The sequence below is a fragment of the Phragmites australis genome, chromosome 21, assembly GCF_958298935.1.
Source record: "Phragmites australis chromosome 21, lpPhrAust1.1, whole genome shotgun sequence".
NCBI classification, from domain to species: Eukaryota; Viridiplantae; Streptophyta; class Magnoliopsida; order Poales; family Poaceae; genus Phragmites; species Phragmites australis.
This window is the reverse complement of record NC_084941.1, coordinates 22,492,137-22,518,160: the sequence shown is the minus strand read 5'-3', so window position 1 is coordinate 22,518,160 and position 26,024 is coordinate 22,492,137. Positions and strand designations below refer to the sequence as shown.

Below are 26,024 nucleotides of genomic sequence, written 5' to 3'. Positions count from 1 at the left end.
GACTCAGAGGAGGAACCAGAGGAGAGGCCCGAGCTAGAGTTGCCCCGCTCTCCCTCCCGCAAGAAGCTCCACCTCGATGCCGCTCTACGTGTTGCACCGCAGGACCTTTCTGAGGGTGGCGATAGTTCCTGAGCTAGCAGTTTTTCCCCTAGTAGCAGCTTCGTGTCATTTAGAGTCATTTGTTTTATGATGTAATGGACCTATTTGCTTCCGATGCTTTGAACTTGGGTGTTAGGTTTGCTTTGTGTGTGTCGATGCGATGTGAAAGTTTGTCTTTCGCAGTTGTATCCATCTTTGATCTATATATATATATTAGCTTGTGAGTTCTTCGTCTTGCTTCATCTATCCTTGCCCGGTTCTCGTATCCCAATCTCATGTTCTTGCAACCGTTAGATGGTGAACACGAGGAATGCAAACAATGTTGGCGCCAACATAATCAACGCTGAAGGCAGTAACCCCAATGCTCACCCCCAGGGGACAACCACGCTGAAGGTGGTAACCCCAATGCTCACCCCCAGAGGAGAACCACGATTCTGTCTCATCGGCAGTCGACCAAGCCCAACCAAAGGCTGATCCACCGCCCTCCATGTCACAGGAACCACTGGTGGCTTGTCCTCTGCTGGGCGGCACAAAAATTTTGCAGGCAGACAGCAGGACACACGCATCTTCGCCAAACATCAGTCATGCACTGTCCCTCGGTGACAGTCAGTGACAGACCGACAGCAAGCTACACATGGCTGGCAGCAGCACACGTGCAGTTTTGCGCTCCTTCAAGTTGGATTTCCTACGCTATGATGGCTAGGACGACTCCATATCATGTATGCGCGGCCCAACACCTTCCATTGTGTCGTGCCTAAACATATCGCGCTGGCACTACAATCCTTCATCAACATGGGGATTTCAGGGACTGCAACCATGGACGTCACCCTGCAGCCGAGGATGAGTTGCTCGAAAGGAGGTGTGTAGTGTCATGGGCATGAAGTACTGTTCACGCAGTTACTGTATATGAACAGGAGATCAAGCTTGCCAATAAATTAGGAAGAAAATAAATTAGAATTAGAAGGGGTATTATGGAAAAAGATAAATTAGATTTGGAAGGTAAGATTAGTAGGGATAAGTTAGGGAAGTCAGAGTTTGTTTAGGAATTAAATCAGAGTCGGTTTAGGAAAGAATAAAGGAGTTGTATTTCGTTACTGTAGCACATGGGTACTGTAGTGCAAGGTCAGTTGGCCGGCTATATATAGTTGGCAATAGATGTGCATTAGGGATCAAGCAATGAGAACTAATCTAGTCTCCCCCAATATTCGTCTCTCTCATCTATAGTCTAAATCTCTCATCCTTAGCAGCTGACGCCGTCTGACTATCCTCTCGGTGGATGTTTATCCCCGTTATGATCTAAGGATCATAACATAGTCTTCCCTCAAAATTCCAAACAGAGAACATGTCTCTTCCATCGGTTGTAACAATTTCTTGTGGCTTTCTCTTGACGTGAGCAAGGATTGTAATAATTACAATTGTAGCAAGAACGGTAACACCCATAACAAGCAATTGGCTAAGGTCGAGTACGCTGAGGCTCTGTAGGTTACCAATCTCGTCTGGTATTCGTCCTGTGAGATTGTTGAATTCAAGGAAAACAATCAAGAGTCCTAATAGATACCTGATATTACCGGGTATTGGACCATGGAGATTGTTTTTGCTAAGGTCAATATATGTGAGGAATGGGAGAGCTAAGGAGTTGAGGTCACCGAGCTAGCCATGGATGCTGGCATGTGGGAGGAAGATGTTGTTCACCACCCAGGGCCTGCAGCGTCCATGGCGCACAGGTGTACACATGATGCTTGTCCAATTGCATGGGCTGATGTGATTCTGCCAAGAACTCATCTGAGGCAGTGGGCTTCCAAGAGTTCATTTCCATTTCTTTATTCCTATATGTGTTGTCATCAATCACCAAAAAGGGGGAGATTTTAGCATCTAGGCCCCTAGGTAAGTGGTAAGTGTTTCGGTGATTAATGACAACCGTATCATTGTGACTAATACGTATGTTTTGAAGGGAATCAAATTTTTTAGTTCACAATGATTCAATGGGTTTTCTTGGTCCCTCATGGAATTTTATTGGTTGATCAAAGGACCTTTGCATCAAAATTAAGAATCTTCTAGTTCTAAGTGTCACAAGGTGATAAAGGACACTAAGAGTAGATATAGGTTTCTTTTTGTCTTTTGACCGTACTATAAAGGGGGGGCTAAGTGTTGTAGCTTGACCTAGTTGAGTCTAGACATAGTTGAATGCACACTTGCGAAAATCTAACACTAGGTAGCTCATAGGAGCGCATGGGTGCGAACTTGAGAAGTTAGAACTCAAAGTCGATTGAATTGGACGAGTTCTAGAAAATTTGTTCTCACCGGATTGTCCGGTGCAAGAAGGTTTAAACTCACCGGACTATTTTTCCTCTCTGTGAAGGTTTCAAATGACCTACTAGATTATCTGGTGATTGGAGGAATTTTGCACCGGAGCATTTAACAGAAGAGTCATTCTTCGGAGAAATTTGAAGTTACATGCACCAGATTGTCCGGTGATCTGAAGGACGTTTACACCGGACTATTTAACAAAAGGACTATTTTTTGGAGAAAATCCGAGTTGAACTAACCGGATTGTCCAGTGACATAAGGGAGTTATCACCGGACTATTTAACAGTGACTCAGTATTTTTAGAGGAAATGAATTATAGGTCACCGGATTATCCGGTGATACTATGTGAAGGAACACCAGAGTATTTTGCAACGGCTACTGACAGATGGCAGTCAACATGTGAAAAAAAGTAGTCTCACCGGATTGTCCGGTGCTGACAGAGGCATGTGCATCGGACCATCCGGTGTTCACAGAAAATGTGAGTGGTTGGGTATGGCTAGATTTGGACCTCTAGCCTATATATACCCCCTCACTTGACTTCATTCGTCTCTCTTGCAACCCAGAAGCATTCATACACAGTTGGTATCATCTAGAAGCAAGGGAGAGCACTTGAGGTGATTTACATGTTCTTATTTGAAGATTAAGAGCTTCATTAGTGCTTCAAGAGTAGCGAGTGTGCATCTAGCTGTTGTTTAGGCTTGATAGGGATCAAGTGAACCAGTTAGCTTGTTACTCTTGGTGGTTGGCAACACCTATCCAGTCGTGCAGATTGGAGGTTTTCTCGATGAGCTCTTGGAGGTCTTATGGGAGCCCCGGGAAGCTCGTGTACTTGGTTTGATGCCCGCCAATTCAAAGATGCAGAAGTGGCAATCACTAGTGAGCACTTGAGTCTTGGTGACTCAAGGGGAGCGACATCCTTATGTGGATGCTCCAACGCGGATTAGTGGAGAGTGCTAACTCTTCAATACCTCGGGAAAAACTCGATGTTCCCTTTCCCTACTCTTTTTACATTCCGCATTTTGCCTCTAGCATTTCCTTCATGCAAGTTTCAATTCCGCACTTTACTTATGTTCTATATGCTTGCATGTTTTTACTTATCATTCTAGCTTGCTAGGTCGTCTAGTTACTTTTATTCATTTTAGGCTAAGATTACTCTTTGTTCTAGAATTCGGTAGTTAGTTTAAGTTATTATTAGTGCCCTATTCATCCCCCTCTAGGGCCTTTAGATCCTTTCATCACTTATACTTTAACTTAGGCTTAGGCTTTTGGGTAAATTGCTCACCCTTTCCCATCAGTTTAATTAGGCTTTTGGGTATAAATAAATTTTCCATTATTCCTTATCAATTTAGGTTTTTGAGTGCAACTGGTCAGTGTATGTAGCTCAATATAGTATCAGAGTCAGATGTCTCGAATTTGAGTCCTAGTCGGTATAATTTAAAAAATTGCTTTTGATTTCTATATCCCGTTTAAGGCATGAGGGAGTCTCCACGAAGGAGGAGTGTTGAATTATAAGTACACTGTCTATCATTTCACATCAACTTAGACTTTTAGGTGCAATTGATCGGTACATGCACCTCAATAAGTTTGATATGGCTATGGTGATACAAGTTGTCTTCATTTATTCTGTACAAACAAAAGAGCTTGCTAGTCACGTTGATGTCCCTATCATAGGCGACCTTTACTTGAAAACTGGAATCAATCACTGAGCCAATATGACATAATTTATTTTCTGTTCTAACCTATGGAAAAAAAAGGTCAGTGTCACAAATAAATTAAGTTGTTGATTTGAAGTTGGAAGAAAAAAATAATGCAACGTCGCTTCCTTTTTTGAAAGCACAAACTTCTACCTCACTTCTTCATAACAGCTTGCTAAAATTCCGACCGAGCTACTTGTATATGCCCATGGTGAATTCTTTAACATTACGTAAGATTTATTTATTGGTTAATGGAGCGCCTGTTTGAATCAATCAGCTTACTGATTCATGTGGACTGGAAAAATGGGACGTAAGGTTAGTCAAGGTTTGATGGTGTGATCGAACATAGTTTATTTGGACTGTGGAACGTAAGTCATCACGAGTGCAGTGAAGAAACCTGTTAAACGTGAATAGGGGCATGATGAAGACCTCCATAGATTTGGTCGACACAGAGAGAGAGAGAGAGAGAGAGAGAGAGAGAGAGAGAGGGAGGGAGGGAGGGAGGATCTGCGACGGCAAATATGGCGCTCGAGTTGAGAGAGAGAGAGAGGGAGAGAGGGAGGATCTGCGACGGCAAATATGGCGCTCGAGTTGAGCTTATGTTTACGGTCTTTGGAGATGTACGGAGAGGTATCATGTTGGCTAGTTGCGCTTTCATCAATCAATGACCCTTACTAATTTTAGTGGAGGTACCTCAAATATAAATAGGTAGGTCCACAAAAATCTTACCTGAATCTCTTTTCCATGTGCACATAGCCAGATGAACAAGTTCCTTCCAAAGGCTATACCTCTTTTTTCAACCACATCCCTGGATAAGGTGTCTCTCACTCTAATTGAAACTTATACTAGAAACTTGCATGACATGTCTTTAAACTTTAAAGGAGAATCTTCTAAATTCCACTATAAAATTGATTGAAACATGCTGAAACTCACATGAAACATCTTTTATGGAACTCATATGAAACACCCTAATAATTTCTTAGTATATATAGCAAATTTTTTATAAAAAAATTAAGTGTACATATATACACCTATGACACTGAGTAGGCCCGCCCTGGGTGGGAGCCGAGGATTTTACCAAATGTGCAGGCACTCCGTGCAGTTTGAAGCTTTGGATGGTCGCAGCCTTGTCCTTGTCGTCGTTGCGGTTGCTGACCATCAGCAGGCCAAAGGCAGAGATTTTTCTTCCCCTGATTACTGCAGTGATGGGGTGCAGGATGCTGCCGGCGACGGGCGGTCTGCGGGCAGGTCTGGCAGCGAGCGTAAGCAGCAGCGTGGCGGCATGGGGAACCATGGCAATTGGGCCGACTGCTTCCACGAGGACAATGGGGTCCAGGATGTGACTGCTTCCCCACGGCTGTTGACTGTGCCCACTGCGGTGTCGACGCTACAAGGTCATTGTTCGCATAGTACCTCATCTATCACCTGTTCGTACAGTACCCCAACCAAACTAGGTCCTGAACTAAGTAGCTCGGCAGCCGGTACTCACCAATGGAGACAGAGCTCCATCTGGTCGCGTGGGCTTAACTGGTTTGCTAGTATCTAATACTCTCTCTAATTATAAATATAGATCATTTTAAATTTATACATAAGGATTAAGAAAATAGATCAAATGATCTTATTACTTTTTATTTATTCTATATTACAAAAAATAACTCATTTATTTGTGAGAGTTGTAATATTTATTAAACAAAGGTAAGACGAGAAAAAAAAGAAAAAATACATAGAAGTTCGAGAATGACTTATATTTAGAGAATAGTTGAGGATACTAAAACGACTTATATTTGCAACGAAAATATCTGATACATATTAGTATATATAGCAAATTTTTTATAAAAAAATTAAGTGTACATATATACACCTATGACACTGAGTAGGCCCGCCCTGGGTGGGAGCCGAGGATTTTACCAAATGTGCAGGCACTCCGTGCAGTTTGAAGCTTTGGACGGTCGCAGCCTTGTCGTCGTTGCTGACCATCAGCAGGCCAAAGGCAGAGATTTTTCTTCCCCTGATGACCGCAGTGATGGGGTCCAGGATGCTGCCGGCGACGGGCGGTCTGCGGGCAGGTCTGGCAGCGAGCGTAAGCAGCAGCGTGGCGGCATGGGGAACCATGGCAATTGGGCCGACTGCTTCCACGAGGACAATGGGGTCCAGGATGTGACTGCTTCCCCACGGCTGTTGACTGTGCCCACTGCGGTGTCGACGCTAGGGTCACCAAGGAGCTCGCCAAATCCCGCAAGCGTAGGATCCGATTCCGCCATCATCATCGCCTTCGAGCAGATTCGGCATTGGAGCTCTCCCCTGTGGCAAGGAGATGGCGGATCTTGGTGGCAGGGCCGTGGATCCCGGGCCTGTGGGTCATTAATTTGGCAATTACTCCCACTTGTAAATAGATAAGTGTCTCCCTAAAATATATGCAGACAAACTTTCTTCACTTTGACCAATAATGTCTTCACTAATATTTTGGATAGTCAATTGGAAGTGAGATGATGACAATTGTCTTTGAGAATGCTTTCAGAATAAAATAACCTTACTAGATTTTAAAAAAAATATCGTGATGTAATTATTTCATCAAATTGCATTTTGATTACCATGCCAATTCAATGTCCCAAGCAAAACTTGGTGTGATTTGACGGAGTATCATTCTTCTTGATCGAATTATTCAACTGTAAGCCTTGCATGTCTCCACAGGTGGATACATATCGCAGACATAGGTGTTGCCGGATGCAAAACTACAATTTGTTCATAAATCAGCAATATATTTATAGGACTATGAAAGCACAGGGCATACAAATGTATGATTATAAACATTAAAAGTTCAACTAGTATTTACATGCTTCTCAAAGAAAAGACAAACGTACATAAACCTATAAGGAACGAGGAAAAGCAATGAAAAGTTAATTTCCTGAAGAAATCAAATGCTGGATATATCGACGCTTCCTTCCAGAGGTTGTAGATCCATGTTTCTCAACAGCACATTCAACATCATTGACAAACCTAGTATATGGAGGCAACCGTGATTCCCACCCAACTACCACAAACTCATCGTTAGGTATAGCAATACCTCCTTTCATCAGGTCTCCAAAGTAGACATGAGCTAGCTTCCTTTTAGGGCAATCATCCCTTTCAACTCGAGGGGGCATCAAACAACGAGAAACAGGATGAGAAGAAAACAAGGTGGTGATGTCTATTGGGCGTTCATTGTCAAGGATATCTTTCGGATGATCACTATACTTTGATAAGTTATAATCCACCATCCCCTTGAAACGGCGAAATATGCGGAGCCAGAACTGAATATCGATGTTCCTTCGCAACAAATCAGCAATAACATTTGCAGTGACTAGTGACCCTCTTAGTACTATTGCTAGTTCATTTGCTATTGATACTAAATGCGGATGATCTTTCTCATCTGTGCTTCCAAATGCTAACTTCTTGAAGAGGTACCTATACTCCTCATGGGAGAAACTATTTAGAAAAATCGTCTTTACGGTTCCAAACCTTGCAAGATTCCGAATCCTACTTATGATTATCACTTTGCTTCCTTCAGCTGTCATGTGTGCTATAGTTGAATAGAACTTTACCCAATTGTCATCATCCACATCCGTAACAAATTCAACAACAGCCAAAGTCCTCTCATTACTGAGCTTTGCATTCTCCATTCTCCATATGCTGTCTCCATTAATGAACAGAATGGAAGAGAAGTGGGATTGGATACGATCATTCTTGGACACATGGCTAACCAATGTTTTCTTACCAACCCTGCAACCCCCAATGACTGGAAGCACCGTAGGAGCACCATGATATCCAGGATCATTCAACAAGGTATTCATGATCTGTTGCTTCTCAACATGGCGTCCGAACATAAAGTGGTCGATGTAAAGGTAAGTGTCATAGGGTCTGTGGCATATGCGTTCACATCCCCCTAAAAGTACAACAAACTCAGTCATGTTAGCAATAGTACCTTCTAAACTTTTTAGTACACTCCATACATTATTACTTCCAGCAAAGCTTCTCATGGTACTAGAAATTGTACGAGAACGCTTCGAAGGAATTGAAGAGGTTTTACTATCGTCATGTATAAAACTCTCCACAAGAGATTTGTACCTGAAAATGTCCAGCATATGGTATCCTTGATACATGCTCTCCACAAGCAACTTGAGTTGAATTAGCATCCTAGAATTTGTGATGTATCGCCCATCTGCCTCCTCGACAACCGCATGGATCCTCAGTAAGAGTTGCTGCAATCTTTCCAGACTCTCATCTATGGCAGGCTTGTCTGTGCATTTCCTGATCAGATAGGAAAGGACTCGGCTTATTAGATCACCTGTGATGGCCGATATGGCTGCCTCCATCTTGAACTGTGTCTTCTGTGTGTATGTAAGTTCACTGTAGTTTTGGCTTTGGTGCTGCCAGGTAACTAAAGGGAGATAGTGTGTAGATGTAGTGGCTTCCTCTTTTTCGTCTTCGTCATCTTAGGTCACTAGGATTTACAAATGGTTCTTTATATAGGTTGGCAGTGATTGAAAAACTAGTGAGGGTCAAGATCTGCCATCATTAAACTATGAAATTTTTTGTGATAAGATTTCCATTTCACTATGAAATCTTCTTCCATCATTCAACTTTTCTTCACAGCAACCAGCAGCTACCCAACGTGGACATGCACTTTGTAGACCTTGCAAATCCTACTCCTCCAGTTATGTACTTATCGTTGAAATTTTCGGATGCCCCTGTTGATACCGTCAAATGCTAGCCTCCCATCAAAGTTCCAGCATTAACCTTGCGTAGCCAACATTTTTTTATCTCCTCTCTTTGTGTGGAACACGGCACTTCTCTTTGTGTGGAACACGGCACACACGGCAGGGAATGGCGATGCTGATGGATTTTCTTTCTGCCAAGATGTCTGTCCTTTGCAGAGGAGATTAGTTTATTTGCAGGTCTATTATTCAATTGAATAAATAAGTTTCGTGATGAATACATATGCACAAGTGGTTGTTTAATTTTTATGTTCCATGAAGAAACAAAACTGGTAGCAACTTGTCTGTTCTCCTGTACAGAACAGAGTCATGGTTTTTCCAAGCGGAAATAAATGGAAAGGATACTGAAGGCTTGGTTGCGCAACTGATCTAAAATTCATAACACTATCATGTTCAAATTCAATAGCGGGTGTGGAACTAAGGTACCATTCTTTCTATTGACACTTGGGACTCGCAACCCACAACTATGAGCATGCAACTGGATTACCTGAATGCAACTGGAAATTCTAATTTCACAAGTGTAGGAAAGTTGAAATGTTATAAAAGAGGGGCGATTGACTGTATGCTATCGAGATGGTCCCGGTTTCATTATTTGCCATCGGCAAAGTTTGATTTCACTCCATATCACCGAGATGCCAAATTCTTCACTTGATACTATCGCCGTTGCATAATTTCTTGCTCCATTTGGCCTTATGAAAAGCCCATTATACTCTTGTTTTGTGGGTTATGGAATTTCACTCTATACCACTGAAAATTCCAGTTTAAACTGTGCAGCAGCAGGTGATTCTAACCAATTTTGATATTGAAAACAAAACAAGACATCACATTTATAAAACTAATATACCATGATTAGTGAACATAAATATTTCAAGACCTATTGTACGCTAATTAAAGGATTTCAAGACCTGTGCCTGCTGCCTCTCTTTTCCCATCCATCTCTCTTTCCTGTGCCTGATCGATGGAGGTTCCAAAGGTCGTTGGTGACAGTGCAACAGAACGCCTTCAAACTGGGCGCTCGTGCATCTGACCCGTCCAGGAGCTCCGGCGCGAAATGAGCGATCGAATTCGATCGTCAGCGGCGACGTGGGCTTGGGCATCTCTGAGCTGCTCCGGGTGAAGAGCTTGCCTGTGGAGCGCTCATCGGGAGCCACGGGGAGCAGCTTGTTGAGGACGGCGAGGCTGACGCGCCTACCTGCGGCTTGCCTCGACGGTGCTTGCTGAGTTGCTGGGTGGGTTAATTCCTCAAATTCCTGATCTGATTTTTGTTGGGTTCTTATGTTCAACTTCTTGCAGGGAGCCATCTTGAGGCCAACAAGGTCATGAACAGCAAATGACCTTGGCTCGACGATGGAGAGAAACCGGAGGTGAACAGAGGAAGGAGAAGGGTATATCAACGTGACCTTCTGGCCCCCTCACCGTGGGCGTCGTTGCCGAGGGCCCTGTCGCCACGGGCTCCATTCTCATCACCGATGTCACCCCTGCCATCCGCGCTGCTGATGTCGTCTCCGCCGCGGCCCATATCCCCTCACTGCTACAAAATTAGTCATTTATACCGGCCAATCACTACTAGATCAATAGTGATGAAGTATCACTGCTGATTTATAAGTTGTGAGAAAAAAAATTAACCAATGTGCTATTGATCGGCAGTGATGCCCTGCTATAGCTTCACTACCAGATGAAGGCACCGATCGGCAGTGGTACGTGAACTATCATTACTGATTAGTAGCTAGAACCAGTAGTATCATTATCATTTCATGCTATGAACCGGTAGTGAAACTTGACAATCACTGTCGGTTCTAGCTATGACCCGACAGTAATGGATGATAGTTTATCTTAAAAAATTATAAGTTTTTCACACTAAGTCAGATGAGGACAAGCTTTATATAGAAATTATAGCCTTCGACTAGATCTATAACTTTATAGTTGAAAACTTTTGTATTTGAAGTCATTTAGATGTCTAAATAATCGTTTGAAATTTCCGATAGAAGAGATCAAAAGGATTGTATATATTATTGTTATCACTGGTTCTTCTGTTGTGAGATGGTAAGGATGTATTGTGCGAGCTGAGAGATTTTGGGTTCGTGTCACATGAACCACACGTGCATGTATTTTGGATGCAAATTTTTTGTTTTTTTCTGGCCAAGAAATGCCGATTGGGGACGGACTATCATTGCTGGCCGAAGCCTTCCGGCAGCAATGATAACCCCCACTGCTAGTCCCCGGGACAGTAGTGATAGTCGGAGACTATCACTGTCGGCTCCAAAACCGGCAGTGGATGTGGCTTTGGAGCTTGCAATGAAGCCTATTTCTGTAGTAGTGTCTGCTTTCCATGCCACCTCCCATCTCGATTTGGAGGCTAGGGTTTGGGAGCAATGGTGAGGTTTAGAGAAGAATCACCTCAGGGTTCACAGGTGCTCTGTTTTGGACCGAGGGTGGGTTCATAGTGTTTTGGACCAAGGGCGGGCACTCTAGTTTGGGGCTCCTTTGGATCGAGGGCAACATTGGTATTTTGAGAATGTCAGGCATGATAGATCACAATAACATCACGGTAATTATATGGAGTGAAAGTTTTTTGCATTTACAATAGTACACAGAGAACATGAACTTTGTTGATGGCAAATCATCATTTAAGGTGATTGCCAATGGCATACAATCAATTTACTCTATAAAAAAAGATTCTAGATAAAAAAAAAATAGTACTAGTCTATTGTCAGTGACAATTCCATTTATAAAATCGTCAATGATAATGGTCCATCACAAACGATTCTTTTCTTCCAACCTATCACTGATAGTTCCATTAAGAACCGTGTGTGGTAAGATTATCGCTGACCGCAATGATGAGGCATCAAAAATAGGCCTAAGTATATGTTCAATCCTCTTGTGCTGGAAGTCTTGTAAAGAAAAGAGAGAAGAAGGTGGGAAAACAAATACTTGGGGACTGAAATGCTACTATCAACTTTTACCCTGTCCTGTAATCAAATGGTTGGCAACCTTGACCAAACAATTAAAGTTGTGTTTTTACAACAGTTTAAAAATTGTCCTGATGTTTAAACTAGTTGCTGAATCATCTTCCTCTTCCACCAGGCTGATGTGGCTCACACTGTGAAGACGACACTATCATCATAAACAGTGTGCAGATGACCATGCAGAAACAGATCATTATCACATAACAGGTAGAGAACATAGCAATAATTGCCACACGGATCAAAAGTAAATTTGGGAGGTGATGTTCGGTCCCAGGACATACTGGAGAATAGCAACAACAGTCATCCATTGACTTCATGTTGGATGAACTTGGCGCCCCCAAACTAGAAGCAAATGTTCCTAGGGGTCTAGAATAGGACCCAGTGATGAGCGACAAGCAGGCTGACCCTAATCCTCTGAGGATTAAAATGAGCCATCAAAATGGCAGAAGAAGAAGATCTGCAAAAAATAAGACAAGAAGAACAAAGATCTAAGGAAGAACGAAGCACTAGATGATGATGAAAAGAAAACCGCATTTCTTCACAAACCTCTCACGATCAAAGTGAGGAAGAACGAATATCTAAGTCAGAAGAGTAAGGAAGAACAAAAAAATTCTGCTCTCACTAGTGCTAGAGTGAATTCTCACTTATGGCATAGCGAAAATTACAGAAGTAGGAGGATTAAATAGAGGTCATAGTTGTGTCAGTTGTAGTTCTCAACTGATAGTGATAGATTGACGCGTTAATTCACATGTCCCCTTATCACTGCCAGTTGTAGCTACCAACTGGCAGTGATAGACCATCATTGCCGGTTGGTAACTTCAACCGGCATTGATAGCTTAACTGCCCCCTTCATAACTCCCATGCGCCCCTTCATTCTCCACCACTTCGTCTTCCTCGAATGGCCATTATAACTGCTCATCCTCCCCGGCTTCCTCATTCCATCCACGATCTCACTCCTCCTACTTCGATCCACCGTGGAAAGTTCCTAGCTAGCTGAGTTATACCTTCAACATCGTCATGGCTGGACCACCTTCACCACTACCACCCGTCACTCCTCTTCCACCGCTGCCACCTTCGGCCTCTCCTCCGTCCCCACCGCTATACTCATCGGAGGAGGAGGAGGAGGCAATGCTGGCCTCCTCCGATGACCTCTCCTTCTCCTCCTCTGTCAATGACGATCCTCCACCCCATATGATCATGACTGGGAGAACTTCTTGGGCAAGGGCCCTCCGTCGAAGAATTGCCACATGCTGGTGAGCTTGGAGGACTCCTACACCGGTGTGAAGACTATGCATCCTCTAAGGAGGAAGAGGAGGCCATCATCAAGGCCTCCGACGATGCGATAAGGGGTACATCCCAACACTTCCTCTTTGAAAGCATGTTTCGTGTCACTATCGGTTCATAGAATCAACTGGTAATGATAAAACGTATATCACTACCAATCAATTCCATGAATCGGCATTGAGACATCATTGTTGGTTAGTGGAAGCAATCAACACTGATACACTCCTTATCACTGCCTATTATTGCCACAAGCTGACAGTGATGTATCAATTTCGGTTCATGGAACCAACAAGTAGTGATAAAGGGTCTTCCTGTTGGTTCCCATGGCCTTATTAATTTTATTAGCCGTTTATGGTTATGAATCTGCAGTGATAACTAGCCAAATTGGCATTGATAGCCAGTCACCAATTGAGGTTTCTGTAGTAGTGTTATGATTATTACAACGTAATCTCTATTCCTTCTTGCCTTCACCGAAATCATCACCAAGAACACAACAGCATCTCAACTCGCTACCTCAAAGCAAGGCCTTCACCATTTTCTATGCCGCCAGCCAGGTGAGGTACTCGCTAAGTGACGTACTATAGTGAGCTACTCGAGCATGTTCTCCAGCGCCTGGTCCAGCAGTGCTCCATGCCCACCTTCCCATGCTATCCTCCAAGATCAGCGATGATGACAATCCTTTGACATCTGCAATAGCCTCGAGTCCTCTGTTAATAATATATGGGCTTGGCCCATTATTTTTTAGAATAATTTCTATAGAGCATAAATGTTGTCCTACAATTAGTAAAGATATTGTTTTACATAGTATTCTTAAAAAAATACATTTATATGAGCCTTACTGTTTATCGCAGTCTGTAAGACTTAGATAATCTTTAATAATCTCATGAAGAGGTCAGGGAGTACTACTTATATAATGCACCCGAGAGGTAGCATATTGGCATCTAAGTATTAATTATGACTTTAAGTGAAATTTATTTGCATAAAACTTGTAATTCAAGACTTAGTCTATTATTTAAGTTAAGAATGAGTATAGCTTAAAAGCTCTAACATGTCTCCATCAAAATATTAATATATTAGTTCATGCTCATGATTTATCTATAAATTAAATTAAACTAAAAATTCTCTTTTATCCAATATCTTCTAGCACCGGATTCGACGGTAAGCTCGTCCTTTACGTATTTGATCTCACCGAGGAAACGACTTGGGCTGATTCTATGGATGTCAACATTGCAGCAGGCTCAACCTTGCTGTTTGGATCCACAATAAGGTCGGTGTTACTGACCATGTCTGACTGCACTTGTGATGCACGGACATGGCTTGAAATTGATCACTTTGGACCATTGAAAAGCTTGAAAAGTTTTGCAAGAAAAGGGGATAATTTCAATTCTATTTGGTGCTTTGGAGGAGATATAAATTGTTTTTTCTATACGAGATGTATTTTTTTAATGGCATAAACTTCCATTAACCTAAGAATGAACCAGAATCGCGGTCATAAATTGGGATGGCAACAGATCTAACTCGAAACTCGAATCGTTAAATCCGACCCAGCCCCAAACTCAATACTAGACGCAAAACTATCCTGTCTCCGACCCCGATGAAGACCCAAAACCTGACGAAGTAACACGAAACCCGACCAGAATGGCAACCCGACGGAGCAGCCAGCACAGCGGCAACGGCTGCTGGCCGGAGTAAAAGATCAAACCGACGACAGCACAGCAACTAACCGGACTACAGAATCGAGCCCACAACACGTCTCAACGGCGACAGGACCGGAGCATATCCACTTCAACAGTCACAACACGAAGGCCGGCCGGAACACAACACGAAGGCTGGCCGGAACACAATGACTCGCGGCTGCCGATCCTTGCCGACTGCGCTCTGCTCCAGCCCATCTCCGTCGACACGGCCCTCGCGTCGGCCTCCTCCACCGGCGAGCGAGGGCGCGGGATCAACGGTGGCCTCCTCCGTCGGCGCGTCGCACGGGCACGCTCTTCCGCCGGCGCGTCGAACGGGCGCGGGATTCACCGGCCTCCACCGCCGGCGCGTCGCATGGGCGCGGGATCCGGCGGCCTCCACTGCCGTGGCGCGGTCGGTGCTGGGAGAGGGGCGGCCTGAGCGTGGCCGTGATGAATGGCGGCCTAGACGCCGAAGGCGGGACTGCGGGAGACGGAGCGGAGGCGTGGTGCCGGGAGGCCGAGCGGAGGAGAAGCTTGGGCTGCTTGGCCATGGTGGTTCGTCGGTGAAGGGCATAGCAACTCGCTGGAGTCGAGGAAGAACGGCGGCGACGCGCTAAATCCGACGGGAGACGGCGGGATTTCGTCGATGGAGCGTCGTGCAACCTACCCCTTGGCTCCCCGCGGCTCGACGGGGGTGAATCCGTGCTCTGGGCTCACGGATTTGGCGGCGCTCCTTCAAACTGCTGGACGGCGCTGCGCTCTGGTAGAGAGAAGTGAGATAGAGGGAGAGCGTGAGGAGGTTAAGGCCGCCTGTGGCCTCGTGCCCACTCACTCCTGAGGAATTGAGGATTGAGCCGGATTTCGAGGCCTGTGGGTCACCCGTGGATGCAAAGCGAAACCCGAACCCACCCCGGCAGGAACTTGAAGACTTCCTTAAGCAGCAAATGCTGCTCTTGTAAACTGTGATGATAATGGAAGGTGATAAAGAAGATCTTTTTTATACTTCCCCAGCACCACCTCTAGCATAACCACACCAAAGCTGTAGACGTCAGATTTCTCTGTCACAATACATGTGTATGATAGCTCTGCACTATAACAGAACACTCCAATTAGGAATGCCACCTATAGGAATTTCTCTGTCACAATATATTGTTGAAAACCAAGACGGATAACAGATGGATGCTGAAGAAATATTTAAGCAGTACCTAATCATTTAGCTGTTCCGTTAATTTGTATGATAGTCTATGTAGCATCTGAAACCCTCTGATGGTTTCGACACCATGGTTTAACACAGCAATGTGCTCAAGAACACATAAGGGAAGTATACCTTGGTACCATGGATATGGATAGAGCTCACCTATACTGAAATGTCTTGGGAAGAACAAGAAAACTGATGATGGATAAGGGCCTGGTATGCCTCCTGCATTGTTGGCCTTGCTAGTGGAGAAGCTTGCAGGCAAGAAAATGCCACCTTCATTAGGAGAGCTATGTCTTTCGCTTCTGTTGTGGTTGGTGCCGCTGGTCGCTGATCCAGGATTTTCTCAAGTTCCATAGAATGCTCCCTTGATGATGTGAGGTGATGCAGAAGATCTCTTGGATGTTTCCCCATCACTACCTCGAGGACAACCACACCAAAGCTATAAACATCACATTTCTCTGTGACAATAGATGTGTAGGATAGCTCTACATGAAAACACAACAAGAATTAGAAATAATGGTACAGATACAGAGATAATTCTGATGTGAAAAGAAAGAGTATACCAGGAGCTATATAGCCATAAGTGCCTGCTAGCGCACTCCAGTTTGATGAATCCGGTTTCAAAATCCTTGCTGTACCAAAATCCGAGACATAAGCCTTGAAAGTTCTATCTAGCAAGACGTTGTTGCTTGTGAGATCTCGATGGATTATCGGTGGATTGCACTCGTGGTGCAAATAAGCTATCGCTTGAGCCACATCTTTAACCATAGTTGATCTCTTTTCCCAGTTCAATTCTTTAGCTAGCTCCTCGTTTTCCATTGTTATGTGAAGGCTTCCCCTCTCTATGTAGTCGTATACAAGAAACTTGTACTCTGGATGGGAGCAAAATCCATAAAACTTGACAATGCTTCTCTGTCGAATTTGCAATAAGATTTCCATTTCGTGTGAAAATCTTCTTTCATCATTCATCTCTTCTTCAGTGGGATGAAGCTTCTTCACAGCAACTATTTGTCCATCCTGTAGTTGTGCTTTGTATACTTTTCCATATCCTCCTGTTCCAGTGATGTAATTGTCATCGAAATTTTCAGTTGCCCTGACGATATCCTCAAATGCAAGTCTTCCATCAAAACTCCAGACAGAGAACATGTCTCTTCCGTTGCTAGTAACACTTTCTTGGGGCTTTCTCTTGTTATGAGCACGGATCATGATAATTACAGTTGTAGAAAGAATGGTGAAACCCACAACAAGGACAATTGGAAGCAGCAAAGCAAGTAGCCTTCTTTTATGGCGACCAGATACTTGAGTTGAATAACATGGTGGCAAGCCAGAGAGATTACCACACAGACCTTTATTGTGGAGAAACCAGCTAGCTGAAGCATTTTGAAATTGATGTCCTTCTGGGATTGGTCCTTCCAAGTTGTTGTAGGACACATCAAGCATTGATAGGCTCAGCATGCTAGCAAAGGAGGGAGGAATGCTTCCACTGAACTGGTTGTGGGATAAATTAAGAACTTCCAACATCTTCAACATTCCAAGTTGTTGTGGCAAGACACCATTGAGTTTGTTATTGCTAACATCTAACATGATCTGTAGGCTTGCCAAATTTCCTATTGCACCAGGCAAATTCCCATTGAAGTTGTTATTGTTAATCCTCAAGGACTGTAGCTTGATGCAGTCTCCCAATTGGTTAGGTATGGATCCACTTAAATTGTTACCAGATATATCAAGGTAACCTAAATTTCTCAGCTTTCCCAGCTGTGGTGGTATGGATCCAGACAGCTGATTTAGTGATAAATTCAGGCTATAAAGATTTGTTAAATTGCCAATTTCATGAGGTATCTCACCACTGAGATTATTAGAATCGAGTTTTAGTTCAACCAAGTTGGACAATTTAGAAAGAGCAGAGGGTATTTTGCCACTGATAGAATTTTCTGATAAATGTAGTACCTCTAGTTGGGGACAGGCACCCCAATTCGGTGAGATTTCCCCAGAGAGCCTATTTGATTCTAATCGTATTGTCACGAGTTGTGGATACACACCAAAATGTTTGGATATATCTCCCGTTAGCTTGTTCCCATATAGTGAAAGTCGAACCAAGGTTGTACATTCCTTCAAGCTCCTCGGAATAGAGCCATCAAACATGTTCAAAGAAACCAAGAAAACTTTGAGTTTGCCACCCATACATATATTTGCGGGCAAAGGGCCTGAAAGGGAGTTATTAGTTAGCTGAAGTACTACTATGCTTGTGAGATTTCCAAACTCATGAGGAAGAGGACCTGATAATTGGTTAGTGTGGATGTACAGATCTTGGATGTTTTGCAGGTTGCCAAAAGTTTTTGGTATTGAGCCAGAAAGTTGATTCTCTTGCAAAGACAAATGTTGGAGGTTGCTAAGGTTTCCTAAGCTGGCAGGAATAAAACCAGAGATTTGGTTGGTATACAATCTCAGAATCTGGAGATTTGATAGGATTCCAAGTTCTAGGGGTATGGGACCTGTGAGCTTGTTTTTGCCGAGATGAAGAATTTGCAAGCAGATGAGCTTGCCTAGTTCTATGGGTATTGACCCGGACAGTTCATTACCATATAAATACAAAGCATTTAGTTGGGTCATATTTCCAAGGGTTGTGGGTATCTCACCGCTTATGGTGTTGTTACCTAGCTGTAGATCTTGGATGCTTTGCAGGTTGCCAAAAGTTTTTGGTATTGAGCCAGAAAGTTGATTCTCTTGCAAAGACAAATGTTGGAGGTTGCTAAGGTTTCCTAAGCTGGCAGGAATAAAACCAGAGATTTGGTTGGTATACAATCTCAGAATCTGGAGATCTGATAGGATTCCAAGTTCTAGGGGTATGGGACCTGTGAGCTTGTTTTTGCCGAGATGAAGAATTTGCAAGCTGACGAGCTTGCCTAGTTCTATGGGTATTGGCCCGGACAGTTCATTACCATATAAATACAAAGCATTTAGCTGGGTCAGATTTCCAAGGGTTGTGGGTATCTCACCGCCTATGGTGTTGTTACCTAGCTGTAGATCTTGGATGCTTTGCAGGTTGCCAAAAGTTTTTGGTATTGAGCCAGAAAGTTGATTCTCTTGCAAAGACAAATGTTGGAGGTTGCTAAGGTTTCCTAAGTTGGCAGGAATAAAACCAGAGATTTGGTTGGTATACAATCTCAGAATCTGGAGATTTGATAGGATTCCAAGTTCTAGGGGTATGGGACCTGTGAGCTTGTTTTTGCCGAGATGAAGAATTTGCAAGCTGACGAGCTTGCCTAGTTCTATGGGTATTGGCCCGGACAGTTCATTACCATATAAATACAAAGCATTTAGCTGGGTCAGATTTCCAAGGGTTGTGGGTATCTCACCGCTTATAGTGTTGTTACCTAGCTGTAGATCTTGGATGCTTTGCAGGTTGCCAAAAGTTTTTGGTATTGAGCCAGAAAGTTGATTCTCTTGAAAAGACAAATGTTGGAGGTTGCTAAGGTTTCCTAAGCTGGCAGGAATAAAACCAGAGATTTGGTTGGTATACAATCTCAGAATCTGGAGATTTGATAGGATTCCAAGTTCTAGGGGTATGGGACCTGTGAGCTTGTTTTTGCCGAGATGAAGAATTTGCAAGCTGGCGAGCTTGCCTAGTTCTATGGGTATTGGCCCGGACAGTTCATTACCATATAAATACAAAGCATTTAGCTGGGTCAGATTTCCAAGGGTTATGGGTATCTCACCGCTTATGGTGTTGTTACCGAGCTGTAGATCTTGGATGCTTTGCAGGTTGCCAAAAGTTTTTGGTATTGAGCCAGAAAGTTGATTCTCTTGCAAAGACAAATGTTGGAGGTTGCTAAGGTTTCCTAAGCTAGCAGGAATAAAACCAGAGATTTGGTTGGTATACAATCTCATCATCTGGAGATTTGATAGGATGCCAAGTTCTAGGGGTATGGGACCTGTGAGCTTGTTTTTGCCGAGATGTAGAATTTGTAAGCTGACCAGCTTGCCTAGTTCTGGAGGAATAGAACCTGTAATTTGATTTTCATATAGATAAAATGAGGTGATCTTAGTGAGATTGGCTAAAGAGGCAGGGATTGCACCAGTAAGGTTATTACTGCTCAGAGCAAGACTTTGCAGGTTAATGAGCTTGCCTAGTTGTGTGGGTATAGGCCCATACAGTTCATTACCAAACAGATACAAAGTATTTAGCTGGGTCAGATTTCCAAGAGCTCTGGGTATCCCACCGCTTAAGGTACTGTTACTTAGTTGTAGAACCTGCAGGCTGAAAAGCTTTCCTATCTCCTTTGGGATGGGACCTGAGACCATGTTTTGGTGAATGACAAGCTTAATTAACATTGTTAGGTTACCCAATGAGGTAGGGATGTGGCCTGTGAGGTTGTTAAAGGAGAGGAACAAGCTGGTGAGACTTTGTAGGTCACCAATCTCATGTGGTATTTTTCCAGTAAGCCAATTGCTCCCGAGGTCAAGGTGGGAGAGCGTTGAGAGAGAACTGATGTTGGCTGGGATGGCGCCATGTAGACTGTTGTTGCTGAGGTCAATATATGTGAGGAATGGGAGAGCCGAGAAGTTGAGCTCACCGAGCTGGCCATGGATGCCGGCATCTGGGAGGGAGATGTTGGTCACGACCCACGGCATGCGATGGCCGTGGTGGACGGCACTGCACATGATGCCGGTCCAGCTGCATGGGCTGGTTTCGTCCTGCCAAGAGCTCATCTGTGGCGGTAAGTTCCGTAGTGTGGACTTCCAATGAAGAAGTGTCGTCTGTTGAGACTTCAGTGAGATGCCTCCATGCGCATGCAGTTGAAGGCAATGAAGGCATAAGACGAACACGACGAGCAAGCGTACTGACATTTTTTTTTTTTTGGCTGGAGGAGATAAGTAATCAGGAAAAAAATGAAGACATTTGGTAGCGAGTTGTAGGTACATGGGCAGTGTGCCCTTCTATATATAGATTGTAATGTGCAATGCTATCCACTACTATTTGAGAGAAATGGCGCTAGCTTCACGATTGCCACAGTTTACTGAAGAGCATTTCACAGTCGTCGCAAAGGTCGAGGCTGCCTAGTTGGTCTTCTCCAACGTCGCCATCTCTGCCTCTTCTTTCTACCCTCTTTCCTGCGGAAACGGCACACTCTGACAGCTGCTGCTGTATTAAGATCTGTTTGTTTCAGCTGGAGATTTTGAAAAACAGTTTATAGAAGTTGGATTGTGAAAAGCTGGATTGTAAAATGTTAGTTTGTGAAAAGCGTTTAGATTGTAGATTTAAAAAAAATTGATAGAAAGTTTAGTAAAATGTACTTTCATAATCTATCAAAAGCTGAGAAAAATCAGCTTCTCAGATTCCCATAATCTAACCAACAGATTTTAAAAAACTATAACAAAAAACTGTCTGTTTATTTCAGCTTCGGATTATAAAAACTGAAAGCCACAATCCAAAACTAAAACAAACAGACCTAAGTGTTCTCGATCCAGAACTTTTGCATTGAATTGACGTCAATGAGCATATGAGAGAAGCTTTTTTCTTACTTGATGGTGTCTTCTTGATTGGTTTGATAATATCTTTAGTGCATTTCTATTGTAGTTTGGGTGAAATAAGCGACAAGCTTATAATATTATTTAAATATTTATTTATAAATATAACAAGCATTTTAATACAGTTGAATGCTTCAGTGAGATGCCTCCATGAGCATTCAGTTGAAGGCAATGAAGGCCGTTGAATGGTAGGGAGTTGTTCTATGGGCAGAGTACGTACCCGTCTATATATAGAGTGTGATGTGCAATACTGGAGTATCCATTATTTGAGGGTGCTAGCTTCACGATTGCCACAGTTTACTGAAGAGCATTTCACAGTCGTCACAAATGTCGGGGCTGCCTAGTTGGTCTTCTCCAACGTCGCCATCTCTGCCCCTTTTTTCTACCCTCTTTACTGGGGAAACGACACACTGACAGCTGCTGGTGCTGTATTGATCGTCTAAATGGAACCGGTTCCTCTGCAGTAACTGCAGAGGGCAGTAGGGTCACTGCCGCGTGGGCCCAGACGCGGTGGGGTCCATGCATCAGTGACTACTGCCCTCTGCAGTTACTGCAGGCGAGTCCTGTCGCGTCTAAATGCCTTAAGTGTTCTCGATCTAGAACTTTTGCATTGAATTGAAGTCGATGAACATTAGAGAAGCTTTTTTCTTACTTGATGGCGTTTTCTTGATTGGTTTGATAATATCTCTGGTGGATTTCTATTGTAGGTTGGGAGAAATAAGCGACAAGTATATAATATTATTTAAATATTTAATTATAAATATAACAAGCATTTTAATACACTCAACGCATCAGCGCCCATACTCCAATGCGAAACCAACCTCCTGCTATGCCATAATGCCAATGCGAAACCAAGCAGCGCCCAGCAGACTAAGGTCCTGTTTGTTTCAGATTATAAAAGTTGGATTGTGATCAAAATCCAAAAGCTGAAATAAACAGCTGTATTGTAAAAGCTGGATTCTGATCACAATCCAAAAGCTGAAACAAACAGCTGGTTGGAAAAGCTGGATTGTTATAATCCAACACACAGATTGTAACAATCCAGCAATCTGCTTTCCACCAGATTGTAACAATCTACAATTCAGCTTTTCACAATCCAAATTTTACAATCCACAATCTATAAGCTGTTTTTCACAATCTACAGCTGAAACAAACATGGCCTAAACAAGACTTCTTTTCTACTAGGTGTGCGCCCCTAAGTTGTAACGAAAACATAAATCATACACAGCGTAACATCAAAGTTGCGAGTAGGACACGAAATAAAAAATTTACACGAAATAAAGTTATTGAGTACCTGTACGTTACAACGGGAGTAAAAAATTTACACAAAATAAATTTTCTTTCTTCCAACAAACATCTCTTCAGATCAGGCATGCAAGACGGATCACATGGTTTTGGTGTCTTAAGCACGTACGGATCATGTTCTGTTACGCGTGAAAAGGCTGCTGGAGTTGCCAGCTATTTTAGCAGGTGCGCGTGGGGCCTGTGCGTGTGGCAAGCGGCTCAGAAGCGTGTTGTTCATATGCAGAGGTGAGCAGGCCGTGGCAGAGTCGGGCGGCTGGTGCTGTCCTAGGTCGGCTCGACTACTGTGGGTAGCAACCCAGGTAGGGTTGCGCTGGAGGGTAGCTAGGCCGAGCAGCCCAGGTGCCTGGAGTGGCCCGTGCGGCTGGAGGTGTGTCACGGAGAGGGATGGCCCAGGTGGATGAGGGGCGCGGTGCCCAGCGAGGCAAGGGGCGCGTGCGGCCCAGCTCGGTGAGGTGAGCCTTAGCGCAGGAGTCAGGTGGGCGTGCTCATGTTGCGCAGGACGGTGTTACGTAGCTGTCGGAGGGTGAACTCCTAAAGCAGGGATCCGGAGGGACCCCCTTTGAGATTCGGCCGTGGGGATGATTCTGAATCTGTTTGCCGGAGAAATAAATGGGTGTAAATGCGATGGCAGGTGGGATGGAATGATCGGATGCAAAATGCAGTAAATGCACTGGAGGTTTTTAGACAGGTTTGGGCCACACTGAGCGTAATACCCTACTCCTGTGTGGATGCTATAAATGTCCTGAGAATGTCCCTCAGGGATGTTGCTGGTTACAAGAATGTTTGTCTATCCTAGAGCTTCGGGCTCCTTGTTCTTCGGTGGTCTCAGCTTCTATGCTTGTTCTGAACGTTCTTCTGCCTTCGGTCTTCGCTCGGGATTCTTTGCCTCTCTCAGAATCTCAACGTCTGTCCTTGTCCGTGCCCACCGGCTCTCTTAAATACTCACCGGCGGTAGCGTGCCCCGAAAGGGATGGCACGAGTTCTAAGGCGCCATAAATGGAAAAGCAGTCATCATGGGGCTGCTGCGCGAAATGACGGGGGGTTGAAAACGCGCCCCCACCCGGTCTCGGTCGTCATGATGCGCTCTGCAACGGGCGCCGCAGAGAGGGCCCACCGGGCAGCCACAGAGCAACCCGGCGTGCCCGCCCGGTCTTGTTTGCCTAACACAGCAGGGCGGCAGGCGGGGTGCCTTGGGCCTTGCGATGCTATCCCGAGGCGCGCCGGATGACGCGGGATGGGACCCGTGGATTAAATGTGCCCACGCCCTCCTACCAGGATGTGGCAGGGACTGATACCGAGCGTGGCAGGAGCAGTTGGAAGTGACAAGCCACGTGCCCTCTTAAATGTGGCATTGGGCCTTTCACTAGCTGACACCTCACCGCTGGACCCCTGTGGGGGCCACCGGCGAAGGACTTCTTGGGCCGTCGGGGAACCGAGTGCTCGAGGGTCACTGTTCGCACCCCCGAGCACTCTCTCCCGGAAACACCCTTTCTTGGTCCTCGGGGAACCGAGTGCTCGGGGGCCACTGTCCACGGCCCTGAGCACTCTCTCCCGGAATTGACTGTTTAGATCCTCGGGCAACCGAGTGCTTGGGGGCCGCTGCTTGCAGCCCCGAGCACTCTCTCCCGGAACTACCTTCCTTGGTCCTCGGGGTACTCGGGTGCTCGGGGGCCACTATTCGCAGCCCCGAGCACACCCTTCCCGGTACTCGGCTTTTCTGGTCGTCGGGGGACTTGGGTGCCCGGGGGCCACTGTTCATGACCCCGAGCACTCTCTTCCCGGCACTTGGTCTTCGCAGATCATCGGGGAACTCGGGTACTCGAGGACCACTGTTCATGGCCCCGAGCCCCCCCTCCTGGGACTTAGTCTTCTCGTACCTCATGGAGATGATCCCCGTGGGAGGGCGCCACGTGGCAGATTGCTGACCTGGCCTAGGGATTCGGGGACCCCTGGTTCCTGATTCACCGACAGTAGCCCCCGGGCCCATTGGCAGGCGATGGCCCAGAGACTGCGGATGGGGCCCTCGTCTTCACCGAGGCCAAACCCAGCACCGACGCCATGTGGCGTGTTTTTAGGCGCTGGCCTCTCCGGCCCAAGCTTCTGGTACGGCCCAGCGGGGAGCCAAACGGACGCGCGTCCAACCGACTCCCGAGACGCGTGATAACGAGGCAGGCGGCGCGCGTGGCAACTGCGCAGATCGAGGGTAGTGCGCCTGACGACTGCTGACATCCGCGCGGACCGAGGGAGATTCGCCTGGCGCTCGCGCCGGCCGAGGAAGTTCGTCTCGCCGAGCGCGTCGCTTCAGGCGTCGTTTGAAATCCCTAGGGTATAAAAGGAGGAGGGGAGCAAACTGTTGCCCCTTTACGCCATTTTCGCAATCAATCCCTCTTCTTCTTCCTCTTCCTTGCGCTCCAGAGCTCTCGCCCTCCCTTAGGCGAACAGCGCACCCTTCTTCCCCCACCGTTCCAGCACACCCCCACCCCGACACAATGCCGAGAGCGGGAGGCAGCCGCCGTGACAAGGGACCTGACAGCGTACTGCCGGAATCGAGAATTGTCAACGAAGAGGGGGTGGACAAGGTCCGCAAGTTGATGGTGCCCGAGGGCCAACGGGAGGCCTCGGTGGTGACGCCGGCGAGCTTTCCGCCCGTCACGGACCGGCCAGAGCACATCGTCATCTTTGTCTCCTTCGTGGCGGCCGGGCTGGTGCTGCCGTTTTCAACATTCTTCCTCCAGATTCTCGACACGTTCGGGATCCAATTGGCGCACCTCAGCCCGAACTCGGTGGTCATCTTGGTGATCTTCGCGCATTTTTGCGAGATGTTCGTCGGGGTGCCACCGTCGGTGTCGCTATTCCGCCACTTCTTTGTGCTGCGGCCGGCCGGGAAGAAGAGGGGCTCCTCCACTGCGGACGTCACCGGCTGCTGCAACTTCCGACTGCGGGACTGCTTGGCGGAGCTGTACATCCCCAAAGTGCTGCGGAGCAAGTGGGACGATTGGCGGCGCGACTGGGTCTACATCGACGTCAGTCCCCACGACCGCCTCACGTTGCCGGAGCTGGTGGCGGAGCCCCAGAGGTCAATCTGGGAGGCGGCACCGGCGGAGGACGAGCGGATGCGACCGGTCCTGGACCGCATCGACTACCTGCGCCAGGCCGGACTTACGTCGGTGATGGGGGTGGTGGACTATCTGCGCCGCTGCCTGGCGCCTCTG

The 26,024-nt window shown here is 45.5% G+C and overlaps 2 protein-coding genes across 5 annotated transcripts; both read right to left on the bottom strand.

The window, feature by feature from the left end:
* Nucleotides 1-6,838: 6,838 nt before the first annotated feature.
* Nucleotides 6,839-8,560, bottom strand: LOC133903553 (putative disease resistance protein RGA3). The gene has a single exon (XM_062344973.1). The coding sequence runs from the start codon at nt 8,450-8,452 to the stop codon at nt 6,998-7,000; it is 1,455 nt and encodes a 484-aa protein (XP_062200957.1). The 5' UTR covers nt 8,453-8,560; the 3' UTR covers nt 6,839-6,997.
* A 6,296-nt stretch (nt 8,561-14,856) lies between these two features.
* Nucleotides 14,857-20,861, bottom strand: LOC133904118 (probable leucine-rich repeat receptor-like protein kinase At1g35710). 4 transcript variants are annotated; one of them, XR_009907400.1, is made up of 3 exons: nt 16,542-20,861; nt 15,690-16,463; nt 14,857-15,540 (listed from the first exon to the last, which is right to left on the bottom strand). XR_009907400.1 is itself a non-coding variant. In XM_062345610.1 (3 exons), exons 1-2 carry the CDS (start codon nt 20,824-20,826, stop codon nt 16,138-16,140), a joined length of 4,611 nt encoding a protein of 1,536 aa, XP_062201594.1. In that variant the 5' UTR covers nt 20,827-20,861; the 3' UTR covers nt 14,857-15,870. The 4 variants fall into 4 exon arrangements, 2 of the variants coding, with proteins under 2 accessions (XP_062201594.1, XP_062201593.1); XR_009907399.1 differs by having other exon boundaries at nt 14,857-15,865; nt 15,986-16,463; XM_062345610.1 differs by having other exon boundaries at nt 14,857-15,870; nt 16,138-16,463.
* Between the last annotated feature and the right edge of the window lie 5,163 nt (nt 20,862-26,024).